This window comes from Canis lupus, chromosome 2 (assembly GCF_011100685.1).
Source record: "Canis lupus familiaris isolate Mischka breed German Shepherd chromosome 2, alternate assembly UU_Cfam_GSD_1.0, whole genome shotgun sequence".
NCBI lineage: Eukaryota > Metazoa > Chordata > Mammalia > Carnivora > Canidae > Canis > Canis lupus.
Genome location: NC_049223.1, coordinates 46,589,929 through 46,604,232, shown reverse-complemented (window position 1 = coordinate 46,604,232; position 14,304 = coordinate 46,589,929). Strand labels below are relative to the sequence as shown.

General features: G+C 35.6%; 1 protein-coding gene across 3 annotated transcripts in view; it reads left to right on the top strand.

The window, feature by feature from the left end:
• The window catches only part of ELOVL7 (ELOVL fatty acid elongase 7), a 75,862-nt gene extending 63,725 nt beyond the window's left edge, over positions 1-12,137 (top strand). For 2 of the 3 annotated variants that reach the window (XM_038530678.1, XM_038530679.1), the window contains 4 exons: positions 594-650; positions 2,939-3,044; positions 7,557-7,693; positions 9,601-12,137. In XM_038530678.1, the coding sequence (XP_038386606.1) occupies positions 594-650; positions 2,939-3,044; positions 7,557-7,693; positions 9,601-9,810 (510 nt within the window). In that variant the 3' untranslated portion in view covers positions 9,811-12,137. The remainder of the gene's footprint in view (positions 1-593; positions 651-2,938; positions 3,045-7,556; positions 7,694-9,600) is intronic. The other variant, XM_038530680.1, reaches the window with a different exon arrangement.
• Positions 12,138-14,304: the final 2,167 nt, after the last annotated feature.

The window sequence follows — 14,304 nt, the reverse complement described above, 5'->3', positions numbered from 1 at the left end:
GGCAATTCCATTTCTGGATACTTAACTAGAAGAACTGAACACAGAGACTCAAAGAAATATTTGTATACCCATAGTCACAGCAGCACTTTTTGCAGTAGCCAAGAAATAGAGGCAACCCAAATGTCCACGGACAGATGAACAGATAAAGAAAATGTGGTACATACATGCAATGGAATAATCCCCAGCCTTAGCAGGGAAAAAAATCTGACATGTGCTGTAACACTGATGGACCTGGAGGACATTTCACTGAGTGGAATTATCCAGGCACAAAAGGACAAATACCGTATGATTCTATTATGTGAAATACCTGGAGTAGTTAGAATCAGAGTCGGAAAGTAAAATGGTAGTTGTCAAGGGATGGTGGGGAAGGGAGGTAAAGAGTGATTATTTAGTAGGTACAGAGTCTCACTTTTGCAAGATGAGAAGAGATTTACAGATGAATGGTGGTGATGGTTGCACAAAAATGAGAATGCCACCAAACTGAACACTTACAAATGGTAAATTCAGTATGTATATTTTGCCAAAATTAAAAAAATTAAAATTTCCTCCACATAAAAAATAAAATAAATTCGTATCTATGTGTGTTTCTGCAGATGGCACGCACCTGCTGGCTTTATTACTTCTCCAAATTTATTGAGCTGTTAGATACTGTGAGTATGTGGTTACCACATTTGGTAAATGTTTGATCTTTTAGTGGAAGCAATAAACTGCTGGAGTTAATCTGTCTGATAATTCTTGTTATCTTTCCACTTCCGGCAGAACTCCAATTATTTTTTACCTTTTATTATCAGTAATTTTAGAAAATCGGATAAGCATTTTTTTTCAATCTTTTGCAAACTCCAAAAGCTCTTGTTATGTATCTACTACCTGATTAAGATAAGTATGTAACTGTCACATATTCTGCAAAACTGTGCATCTTTATGGAGATGGATAACTAGTGTTTGGGGAAGCAAGTTCATGAAGCAAAGAACAGAGAACATTTTACCTTGCGTTCTTTTGATATAAACCAAAGCACTATGTCATCCATATTCCTTTAAGAGGATAAATGCTTCAAAATTCATAAACTTACATTAGGATGTTAGCCCTGGGATATCAGTAATTTTGATAACAACAAAACTATCTCCATCTGCCTTTCTGAAGTTTATGCTTACTAGATCTTCTCTCTTCCAACTTAAGATCCTGTTGAGGATCAACTCTGAATTTTGGTGACTGGGCTCTGGGAGAAGCAAGTGCCATGGATTAGGGTCCATGATGAAAGGAGAAAACCTACTTCTGTTTTCAGAGTCGCTTAGGAAAGCTGGACATTTATTTCATTGTTGGGGCATGTGGATCTCAGTTATTCTGGAACCAGTTCTGAGTCTAAGACAACTGTGTTCTCTCCTCAGAATACATATTATAAATACCTATTACAGATTGTGTATTTTTTGTAGCAAATCTCAACATGCTTCACCTTCTCAGCTGAATGATCACATACTGTTAGAATTGGAAGGGACTTTAGTGAGCATAGAATACAGTGGTTCTTAAACTTGGGCATGCCTTAGAATCACCTAGAGGGCTTGTTAACACACAGATAACATGCACCCCACCCCTACAGTTTCTGGTTCAGTATATTGGGCTCAAGAAGTTGCATCTCTTTTAAGTTCTCAGGTGATGTTGTTGCTCTTGGTCCAGGGTCCACACTGGGAGACCCTGGTTGTAGTTCAGTGGTTCTAAGCCATCATGGTTCAGGAGAATTAACTGCATTAGAAAAAGCAACCACCACCACCACACACAAAAAAAAACCCTGGCCCTCACCTCTAGAGATTTGGTGCCAGATGGTCTACAGTCAGAGACTAGGCATAGCAATTTTTATAAAGTTTCTTGGACATTGTAATATGCAGCCAGGGTTGAGAACCACTGATCTGGTCCAGAGCCCTCAATCTGAAAATAAATTGAAGCCAGAAAGGTAAGTAACTCACCCAGAGGAATGCCGCTACTGCCTGGGACCAGGACCCCAGATAGTTGATGTGGGGCTTTTCCTTTGCATCCTGCATCATGCTGCCTTCTTCCATGTGCATAAGCAAATGCATTTTGGCTTCATTGTTCTGCTTTGCCTGTGCTCATTTCCAGGTTCCATAAGGAAACTGTTGCTACCTCTATGTCCTTCCCTAAACCGCATTTCTCAAATACTGCTATGGATACTTCTATTTGTGCTGTTCTGCTTAGTTCTATATTTAGAAGTCTGACTCATCACTGGTATTCTGAATTTTGAATATTTCTTGAACACTTAATTCTGCTTTTGAATTTTTTTAAAACCCACTCCCCTGTAAAAGCCTTCCAGTTCTCCTCCTTGTTTGTTTGTAGGGTTTCTGCAAACCATGAGTACATTCAGTCTGGATAGTGCCTTTGTTGCCTTTCTCATTTTTCCCAGGCTGCTTTTTCCCCCCATCCTATTTCCCCAAATCCCCTTGAGTTCTTCCCTTTTCATCTTTCTTTAATAATTATATGCTAACTTTTGCTCTGTTGCAAGTCCTCCTTTCCCTTATCTAAATTGGTAGGCTATCTTAGAGAGCAATATAAAGTAATTTCTGTCCTAAGAATTGAGACTCTCTGCTTTCCCATATACTTTAAAATCCACGTGGATGTTTTCCTACCAGTAACATTTCTTTCAATGATATTTGACTAAGTTCTTCACTTTCCATTTTTGATTTTCAAATCTGCATACATTTTCTTTAACACTTTTTTATTGATTCTCCCATGACTAGTCATCATATCTAAGTTTCTTAATACTAATTAGCTTTTAAGCTGCCCCTTGGAGAATCAGCTGCTTCTATGAGCATTCTCTAAGGCAGCCCTTTGAATGTAAATTATGATGTTTGTACTTTGCCAGTATTTTTGTAACAGTAGATAAATCATTGCATGATTTTCTATGAACTTGATTTTTTTAAAATTATTTCAGATCTTTTTTGTTCTGCGTAAGAAAAATAGCCAAGTGACTTTCCTGCATGTCTTCCATCATACCATCATGCCATGGACCTGGTGGTTTGGAGTCAAATTTGCCGCAGGTAGCCAAGGGAGAGTTGGGATCATGTGTTATAAACAATTACATTTCTGTATGTTGTGAACACAAATTCTTCTGTCCTTATATATGATTTAGAAGAAACTCAAAACATCAAAGAATTACTTTGGTTAAACTTCTGACTTTCATTATTACCTGAAAGATAAATGTGAGACTCTCAACCTAGATCCCTCCCGCACCCCCCATTCTTTAGATACTCATGACTTTTGGGTACGGTCTCCTACTTTTATCCTTTCATTGTTTTGTTTGGATTTTACTCTTTTCCCATATAGTTCTATTAAATATCCTTAAATAAATAAACAGCAAACAAATAAAATGGTAGAAGCCTTAGTTTTATAGAAATATAGTTAGGTATCAGTTCCTTCCAGGTTTCTAGAAAGTTAGAATGTTTTTCTCAAGTTCCAGCCTTCGTTCCTTTCAAAACTCCAGTAACTGATACACATCTCATTCCCTACCAACTCTTTAAAGATGTGTCAAGTTGTGGTGGAAGGATATTGTTTTGATATTATTTTGAAGTCAAAACTGGTTTAAATCAAAAGCTTGGCATCAGACTCTTTTGTTCCTTTGGCATTGGTTTTATGCCTCTGAACATCTAGAATCGGAAAAAACAGTTTAAATAATTTTGCCCTATCATAAAGTGTTAAATAAATGATATCCCCCAAGTACGTATACTTATTAGCAAAAGTTGGTCCGAAGATTTAAGAAATAAATATATCTTAATAAATAAAAAATAAATCTTTCCTAAATTTAAGAAGTCTTTGAGTAAATCTGCAGCCCATGTTAGACAAAGCTTTAAAATTTCTGTGAGTAGCTCATTTCTTTTGGGCATTCTGACTTTACAGGACTAAAATAAGAAACCACAGTTGAAGAATTCTTATATGAGTTTTAGAGTCTCTCGGCATGGGGGAAAATCTTCATGTCCCAGAGAATGAGAGGGCATGAATAAGCCATTGGCATGAAAGAGATACCAGAACCTTAGCAGAGCCAGAAGGACGGTTCCTAACGTGGCTTTTGGGCATCAGATTTTCCAGTATGTGAGGTGTTTCCTTTCCCCAAATTGGCATTTATATGTCATGAATTTTTAAAAAGTAAATGTTGCTGGTTTTTCTTATAATGTATGTTGATGTAAAAATGTAGCTCATGTTATGATAAGATAGTCTCATTTGTGTCCTTTTACAAATCAAGGATAGCTATATTATTTAATTTCCATTATTTTACTTATCTTTGTATGTATTTGTTTTCTCTCACATGCACATAAGTTCTTTGTAGAGTGATATTCTTTGGCCAAAAATTGAAAAATACCTAACTACCCATTAATAAAATGATTATGAATTCTTATGTATATATATATATATATAACTGTGAAATGTAAATGATATTGACATCTAGTTCATCTTCTCCTTTAAGCAGTTTGACTCCAAAATTATCAGAAATAGGTATCTCTTCTATTTTTAAAGTATGCTAGAAAAAGTTCTTTCACACCCTTATAATTTATTTATTCAGATTCTTCTCTGAGACCAGAATATTACAACACTGAAAAATAAGTATAAATAGGAAAAAGATTGGGGAGCAGTACCCCCAAAATACAGTTATTTGGAGGTGCTGACACAAAAAAGAGCTTTCCCTCTCCATCTTTATCTTCCTCTGTATTTTCTGATTTTTCTGTATTGAATAGCTATTAGTTCTATAATGGGAAAAATGAACTTTATTTGAAGAATAGAGTTGAGTACTTTTCTAGTGTCTATTCTTGAGCCATTGATAGTATGGCTTCCATTTCCAAATAGGCATTGCTTTCAATAATGAAAATTTAGACATGAAATTCCTTGGTTTTTCAATGTTACCCTGTTTGTAGACATCAAACACTTTGTAATGAGTTCTTTGTCCACACCTTAATCCCCCTTCTGCTTTCAAAATGTAAATACTTTCTTCTCTCTTATATGTTCCTCAAGTCGGCATTTCTGTTCAGTCTTGCATGTGGAATCTAGTAAATACTTGTACACCTAATATCTACTTAGTGACAAGTACAGCAACAAGAGCTGAGATATTTCCAGAAATGTGGTCTGGCATTGACTTTCATTCCTAAAATGAAACTCCAGTTTAAACTGTTCTTTCAAAAATTTGAGCACAGCTGATCTCTATCTAGTATTTAATTTCCTGTTTGCCTGTTGTACAATTCTCTGGCATAATAAGAATTCCAACTTTTCTTTGGAATATGATGCAAATGTTTCTCTGGCAGGTTTTTATATTCGTTATGTACATACTCCCTTCCAGAGATATGTAGAATTGTGATTACTACCCAGGTGATTCCTTTTTCTAAACCAAAGGAATAAAATGAGATGGCACTAATTGTAATTCATTCAGGGATGTTATCTTTGCAAAAGTATTGTTGTAAAGGAGAAAGCAAGATTAGAAAATACTTTATTAGGAAAGCCTTCCAAAGGAGATGTGAAAAACATTATGAATTAAAACGTGACTGTTCTATGAACAAACTTATTAACATATCTGAGAAAATAATAACTAGACAAAATCAGCAAGTTAATTTTATTTGGAAGCTGATTTTGATTAGTAATCCTTAACTAAACCCTGTTAGGTACACTAGTGCTTTGTTAAATTCCTGCCCATTGGATCCTTCTCATTTTAGCACATTTAAATAGTGAAAGATTCTGGATGGAAAATAGTCTTCGACCAAAAAAAATGGGGCAGGCATCTTAGAAAGTTTCTGATGTAGTTTGTTTCCTGTGTGTTTATATAATCACAAGACACAAATGGACGTGAGAGGTATTTGGCTTATGCTAAGCAACTTGACTCCTAAACTATCAGAAATAGACAACTACTATATTTTTAAATCACCCTAGAAAAGGTGTTTTCACACCACTATAATTTATTAACTCAAGTTTCTTTGGGGAAAAAAGACTAACCCAAATGTAAATAATAAAAGGTGGGAGGTTGTTAATAAGCTTCATTAATTCAGTTTCTTCTGACTTGAAGTTTATGAAAATTAAAGAATTAGCTGCAATTTTATTTATTTAGGAGAAGAAAGTTTATGAAGCACAGGACAGCATAAATGAGGCACTGGGGGAATATTTAAATAACTCAAAAATAATTTTTTAAAACAGGTTACTTTAAAGGAGTACTTTACCAGTGGTAACATCTAGAAGTATCCAGAATTTCTGCAATTATGAATGATTATTGAAATGTAATCTGTTTCTACTATGCAACAATTTTTATTTTGTTTTAAATTTCCTGTAATATGTAGTGTTTATGAATTTGGTCCTTTTTCTAATGTAATTGTTCCACATTTGTGAGATTTCATTTTATTTCTGGAATTAAAGAAGACTGAAATAAAAAAAAGTAGAATATTTTGGAGAAAAATTTAAATCCCAGATCAGCATCACTAAGCTGAATCAGGCTATATATAAAGAATGCAGCTTCTTCCAGATTGTGCCTCTTAGGAAAGATGCTAAGGAGGAGTTTTTTGGTCTCTTGCCCTACTATCAACTAGTCACCTTGTTACGCCTTACACTGTACTACACAAGTCCAGCTAAAAAGACAATTGAGTTGATCTTTGCTTCTGTTCTCCAGGGTTATTTGTTTCTGTTCTAAATTGAATGTGATCAGTGGGAGATGTAGTGGTTAGAAGAAGAAAACCAAAATAGGAAGTCATAATTGATAGTAATCAAATGGAAGTGTAAACAAAGGTGGCTTAACAATTAATAAATGTTTATTTTGGGAAAACAATAATTGTTTTTAAATAATTAAGGCAAACTCAGCATAGCCTACTAATAAAAGCCAGTGGTTTTATTGCCAAAGTTTTGTAGCACAAGAGAATGGATTGTGATGCATTACAGTGTAATACTGTAATACTATACAGCAGTAAGAAAGGAAGCTACTAATATGCATAGCAACATGGATAAAGATTATCCTGTATAATCCTACTTATATAAAGGTTAATAACAGGAAAACTAGTACTTGATGATAGAAGTCAGCATAAAGATTACATTGGGAGGAGCATATTCTTGGAAGGGAGACGTAGAAACTGTACATGATGTTGGAAATGTTCTATGTGGATGGTTATGGGTGCGTATACCTATGTGCAAAATCATCACTTAAGATTAATGTATTTGTATACTTTATATATGCCAACCCTTACTAAAAAAATGAATTTGATTATTATTATTATTACGCATATACCATTTTTAAAAAGTAACTCAACTTAGTTTGTTAAAGTGAACCTAAATCAAAAGACCATCTTAAGGTTAAGATATAACAATAAATAAAGGCATTCTAACTTATTTTTGAAGATTTACATCTCATTTTACTGAATGAACGTGTTATCCAGTTCCCTCTCATTTAGTAACTATTTAACAACATTGATGTTGTATATGTTTTTCTCTTTACTAAAATTAAAGAAATAATTATTCTGAAATCTCAGTTCAGACAAAAATGAATCATATATTAAGGAGCATTGCCCCCACTTTACAATAATTTTATTTTCCAGGTGGTTTGGGAACATTCCATGCCTTTCTAAATACAGCTGTACATGTAGTCATGTATTCCTACTATGGGCTGTCTGCACTGGGACCAGCCTTCCAGAAGTATCTGTGGTGGAAAAAGTATTTGACATCATTACAACTTGTGAGTAATTAGTTTTCTTTAAAACCAGATATAAAACTAAACTGGAGTCATTTCTCTTCCCTATGAATCAGGATACTAACAAAAGCACAAAAGTCATAAAAAAATAGGAATATAGAATGTATAGCCCCTATATTGCACCCCATCATTATCCTTTCCATCTTATTTAAACTTTTGTCCAGCACTGTGTTGAAAACAAAGTGTATTTGGTAGCCAAGAGTTCAGACAGTTAAACCAGAATGTATATCTTTATGCCATCTTTATACCATTTTATGCTTTTATATAAAATAAATATAATTATGATCAAGATAATCTCAAGGTTATTTGAATCACAACAGGCATAATATTAAATTAGAAGTTAGACATTCCATATTCTTGGTCTAAATGATTTTGAGGAAGAGAATATAACTATGAGGGCATTATAAGTCTCCCCCATCCCTGCCTGTGAGTCTGTTTTTCTTCTAAATGGTAAACATACTTGCTGATTAAAGAGGTAGAGTCACAGTATATCATATATATTGACAAAATTGACAATGCTCTAAATAACCAAGTGCACGGAAATAGTGAAATAAATTATAAATTATTTTAATTCCTACTTTGCAAGAAAATTATTCATAATTGCTTTCTTTTTAAGTATTTTTTTCTGATTATAAAGTAACATATGACTATTGCTGAGAAATTAGAACATCTAATTAAGCAAAGAGAAAGAAAAAATAAACATAATTCCACATATATGTGTATACCAGTTGCTTGATTTGCATTATACTGCATAGACAATTTTGTATTGGGCTTTTTTTTTTTCACTTAACCTACTCTTGAATGTTATAAAACCTTTTTAATTATGTGGCAAAATACTCAAATAGAACAAATAATAGATATTTATTATTATCTTGAATATGTTGGTTATACACAAACACACTTGAGTCGAATATTGATAGTGTCACCGAGCCAAGGGTCCCAAAGGTATCATCTTTGTGTCTGCAAAATGAGAGAAATAAGTGTAGCAACTGCATATGCATGTCATCGAAGTTTCTTAAGATAATGAAAGGAAGCTTGAGGATGATCATAAAGAAACTGTGGAAAGCTTAACTATGGTTATAACTGGATAGATGATAGGTAATTGTTATTTATTTTTCTTTATGGCGTTTTACTTTTCTAACATTCCCACAGAGCACATGTTGCCTTTTAATCAGGAGAAAAAAGATATGCAAAAAACCTGGGCATTAGCCTGGGAAATCTTCCCATTAAGCTGTGTAGAATGTCCTGGAACAAAGAGCTCCCGGGCCTCATGAGGACAGTCATCAATGCTGTTTCACTCCTTACAGATTCTCTGCTGTCATTAGCAGGATATATTTTTACCCTGATATAGCTGTGGATGACAAGTGGCAGGTACAAGGACCCAGGGATGCTTTGGTTCCTACAGAATTGCTGGGGCTCTAATTAGAATGTTTGTATTTCCCCCAAATTGAAATACCTCATCTAACAGCAAGACAGAATATTTGAAATCAAAACTCTTAGAGAAAATTAGGCCATAATATAGGAGTCCCATGTGCATTTTGTCAAGTTCAGGACTCAAGACGAAGACTTGCCAAGAAAACCTGCTCTGATGATTCTTTGGGTACAAAAGGGCTGCCGCACTGCACAGCTCTAGGGCCATGTATGTGGGGCCCACTGGAGTTGTGTAGTTGGGCAGAACTGAATAGTGGTTCCCCATTTCCATCTTGATTTTGACTCTGTCCCACCCACTCTAACACCCATGGAGGCTAGATATAAAGATAAAATTCCATACCCAACAGTAGCCTGGATATGGTTGAAGAGTGTTTAAACATAAGCAGCCAAAGAATGCATTAAATAATTGCTCCTTTGTGACTTCATATCTGAATAATATTTTTCATTCTTTCATCTGTTAGGTCCAGTTCATTATTGTCACCATCCATATAGGCCAGTTCTTTTTCATGGAAGATTGCAAGTACCAGTTTCCAGTCTTTCTGTACATCATTATGAGTTATGGGTGCATCTTTCTGCTGCTCTTTCTCCATTTTTGGTACCGTGCTTACACCAAAGGCCAGAGGCTGCCCAAAACTGTGAAAAACGGAATCTGCAAAAACAAAGATCATTGAAATGCAAGCACAACGTGAATCTATAAATGAGACTGGTATCTTACTTTCCTTGACAATCAAGAGCTATTTCCATGTGAAGTGCATTTTGTATATTTTTCAAAACCAAGAGCTTGTATTTCTATGATAAGTTATTGGGGTTTCTGATATTTGAGAGCCAAAGCTCCCAGATAACAGAGTCTAATTAGAGCCTAAAGCAGGCAGTTTTTCAGCTGCTTTTAAACTTAATCTAAAGGTTTTATTTAATACATTTGTTACAATGAAAGGAGGATATGAAACAGTATAGTACTTTTCAAAGAAGTCCGGTATAGATGAAAAATATCATTAGATATTTTGAACACAGACAGAGATCCATGCTCTACTATAGATTCCTTCTACCAACTCTGAAATTCTAACTGTGGGTTCTGGCTTTGTTGCTTGTTGATTATATTCAGAAGACACTCTGTTTACTCTAGAGTTGTTCTAAAGAGCTAACACTGGTGAAAATTAAGTGAATTTTTGATAAGTTGTCATTTAACGTCACTAACAGTAATTTTTAATGGATCTCTTGTGTAGCTACCAATAGTTCTGCTGGTAAGACTTCCCTACAGCACTTTTGTTGTATATACTGTTTGGAAGTAACAGTTCTTTCGGTTACTACATCAATGCATATGACACTAAGGTTAGGTTAATATTTTGAAAACAAGATGATTTGTTCTGTGGCTTAATGAACACTGTGCTGTTACTATTTTATAGTTAACTTTGTATACTTCCGGAAGGAAGTGAAATTTGTCAATGGAAAAAGTAGGCTGTAGCTCAGTGGGAAAAATCTGTGGTCTGTTGTATGTTACAATGTCACTTTCTCATATTGTCTTGGCTTAAAGGATTATCTGGTTAAATATGTTTTGGTGAGGTATATAAATGTTCATATCATTAGCACACTACAAGCACTTTTAAATCATAAATGATTTCGGACCGCCCATTATACACAGTTTCCAGAGGTGGGTTAGAGTCATTTGTGAAGCAACTGGAAGCAAATGGTGGCACAGAAATTCTCTAGGGACTACTTGGTTATGTAAGGGTGTCTAAATAGAGGAGAAAGAGAGAGGCCGTTTAATAGTTGTTATAGATACAGTGCATGGAAAGCCATTGCCCAGAATTATGCATTAATAACCTGGATTTATATAAACTATATAATGAAGACCTGAAACTCATTTTTGCTTAGTTTTGTTTCTTTACAATTACTGCTTTCTAAAATTCTCTTGTTCTCACGTTTTCTTGTTGGCAAACCAAAAATACTGGTCAATAGAGTTTTGCCCCGGAAGCAATGATATTTGGACATTTCTGAATTTTTCCCTGTTGCTTTCATTCTTGTTATATTTGTACTCGATTTTGAAGAACTACTTATGCTTATATGACTTTAAACAATTAGTCCTTATGGGCCACAGTTATGTAACACACAGTGATAGCATTGTACATCAAAGCTCAAGTAAACTCCTTGTAAACTCCTGTAGTTAGGCATATCACCCCAAACATTTAATCTATACCATGGCCTCTTCTCTCACACTTACCAGATTTATAAGGCTATTTGCCTGTAAGTGACCTTTACTTATTTCACTTGCTTACAATATGAGAAGGTGAGAGTTGATAAAGGGGGAAATATCTTATTTTTCTTAAGTAAAAAATTAACAGAAAGCAGAGTTAAAAGAACAGCAGCTATAATTTATTTCTCTGAGGGTCTCAGGGTTCCTTAACTCTTTTCCCATTTTAGCTCTTCACAGCCAGCCAACCTATGCTAAAATGAGACGGTGTCCTAGGTACTTTACCCAATGCACACAACTCCCAAAGACCCAAGCAGGGTAAAGACCAAAAGAAAGCCCAAAGAAAAGATGGGCAAGGAGAGTTTGGTTTTCATAATAGTTTCTGCCCTGCATTGTACAACCTGTTGTAACCTTCCTGTTGTCTTTAAGATGTCTGATTTGCTTGTGAACTAACAGCAACATGTGATGGAACCATGTTCTAAATGATGTGACTAGAAGTGGAGAGCTGGAACATTACATGAAAAGAAATCACAGCTAGCACAAGTATCCTCCATATAAACATCATTAGATCAAAATGAATATCACTGGATGTAGGTTGTACATGGACATTGTCTTATTAAAGGGCTCTGTGGGTCACACAGAGTTTCTGTTAAGGTTTCATCCACTTTTCAGGACTTTATTGCCTTTAGATTTGCTTACGTAACAAAGAGACCAGTTAAAAAACCTGGTTTACAACATGAAGTTCTATGAATCCTTGAAAACCTATGTCTGTACTGTAAATAAATACAAATACAAAATTTTAAATGTCTATGGGATGCCGCTGGTCAATCTTAACTGAGTTGAATTCTTAATTGGGTGGAATATATCGTTCCCTAAATTATAAAATTATGAGTTAATGTTTCCTCAGTTATCTCTTATTTCTGTTAAATTTTTAAAGACTATGGGAAACTCCATGGATATTGTCAAAGTTTGTGTTTGTGTGTGTGTGTGTGTGTGCGTGTGTGTCTATTATAATATATTTGTGGTAGTGTGGTGTGTGTCTCTTTTATTTTGGAATCTAACTGCATATGTTTGCATGCTAGGTGATTTTAATGCTGAATACTTATGTAACCAGAGCATTTTCCACATTTGTTGCATACTTGGTATATTCAGAGCCCCGCTAGGTATTAGAGTGATACAAAGATACCTTGGGCACAGAGGGGCTTCCTGAAACTTACCAACTGACAGAGGAAATTATGTGACAGGGCATCTAGGTGCCATATGAGTGAACTTTCTGCCACTCAGAAAGCAGGGAAGGCTCTATGAAGGACTTAGATCTTGTGTGTTTAAGATGTACAGAATTTCAAAATGGGTGGTAGGTTAGTGGGCATGGAATTGTAAGTGAAAAGAGATAACAGATCAAGGCCCAGGGAGAGGAAAGTTTAGGAAATGGCCAATAGACCAAATGATAGTGAGGCTTCCCTGCAGTTCATACAGAGAGATGAGACCAGAAAAGGAGGCAGGCTCAGACCTTGGAGGCACCTGGCTGTGGCACATGGGCTTGATTCTCCAGGAAATTGATAACATTCGACTATTTTTGAGACAGATGAGGTTTGATCTAAGCAGTACTTAAGAGGCTTCTGGGGGGTGGGTAGGGTGGTGGCTTTAGATACTAACAGTAGAGCTAAATTTGTTGATTAAGGATGGGTGGAGGAGAGCCAGCATGTGTACCTAGAAAGAAAGGTGGGTGGGAGAGAGCTTCTGAAGGGAGAGTCTCATCTGGTTTGACCATGGATGGGATGGTTAGCAGGGTCTAGGGAAGTGGTGGGGCAGTGTGGAAAGTGGGCTGAATCTGAAGCCATGAAACATGGATGTTAGATGCCAGGTGACCTTGGGCAAGCTGGTTAACCTCTCTCAGCTTCTGTTTCTTCATCTATTAAATGAGAACAATAATACAAGTTCTCCTTGCTACATTGTTCTGTGGCTTAAATGAAATAATGTATTTAAAAGCACTTTATAGTAATTGGTAAAAATATGAACATATGCACAAAGAATACAGATTCAGCAGATTTAAATGGGGAGGAAAAGAAGGTGAGTCCCTAGCCCAAAAGAGAATAAAGGTTATGGTTATTTCTGCTTTAGCTGGAGTAAGGTATTCATGAATGCAGAGGGGATGGGATAAATTGACTGAGGGAAATTTTTTTCTTTTAAAAAAGCAGCATAAATATGTTTCTTTATTCTAGAAATGAAGAGTGAAAAGGTTGCATAAATTGTGGGAAACGGATATGCTTAGGGATAGACACAGATTTCAAATATTTCCCAGCCTCCAGCAGAGCCCCATTGAGGCTAGAGATCATACATTTGTAGTGGTCCCAGTTTGCATAATTGTGTTAGGCCCAAAATCATGTGGGCATGGAGAACACTTGCATTGACCAAAGTGGGGATTTGCAAGGAAGATACAGCAGAACAAGGGAGGTTCTTGAGAATGCCAGCAGGATTGGATGCAGTGATGCATTATGGGAGCTGAGAGTGAGACTCTTAAAGGATAACGGTGCTTATTGAGTTCCTTATATGTCTCATGCATTAAGATTCTCACAATATCCCTGCAAGATAGATGCAATGAGGTAGTTACAGATAAGGAATTGATGCTTTATATTTATGTAAATATACCATTTACATATATTTTAACCAAGATCAGGAAGTTATTAGGTGGTAGAGCTGGATATCAAATCAAATCTCTTTGATTTCGAAGCTCTTACTCTTAGCTCTTATGCTATGCTGCCAAGAAAGGTTGATGGAATAAGGGAATGAACTGATTTGTAAGTTTAACTAGGAATGATGAAAACCTAAAAATAACAGTTACTTAAGATAGAAATTCTTTCTCGTATAAGGTTCCAGAGATAGGCAGTCAGAGTTGGGTTGGTTGCACTATAGTGTCAGAGACCCAGGGACCTTTGGTTTTGCAGGTCTCCATATGTGGCTTCTATTCCCATAGTCA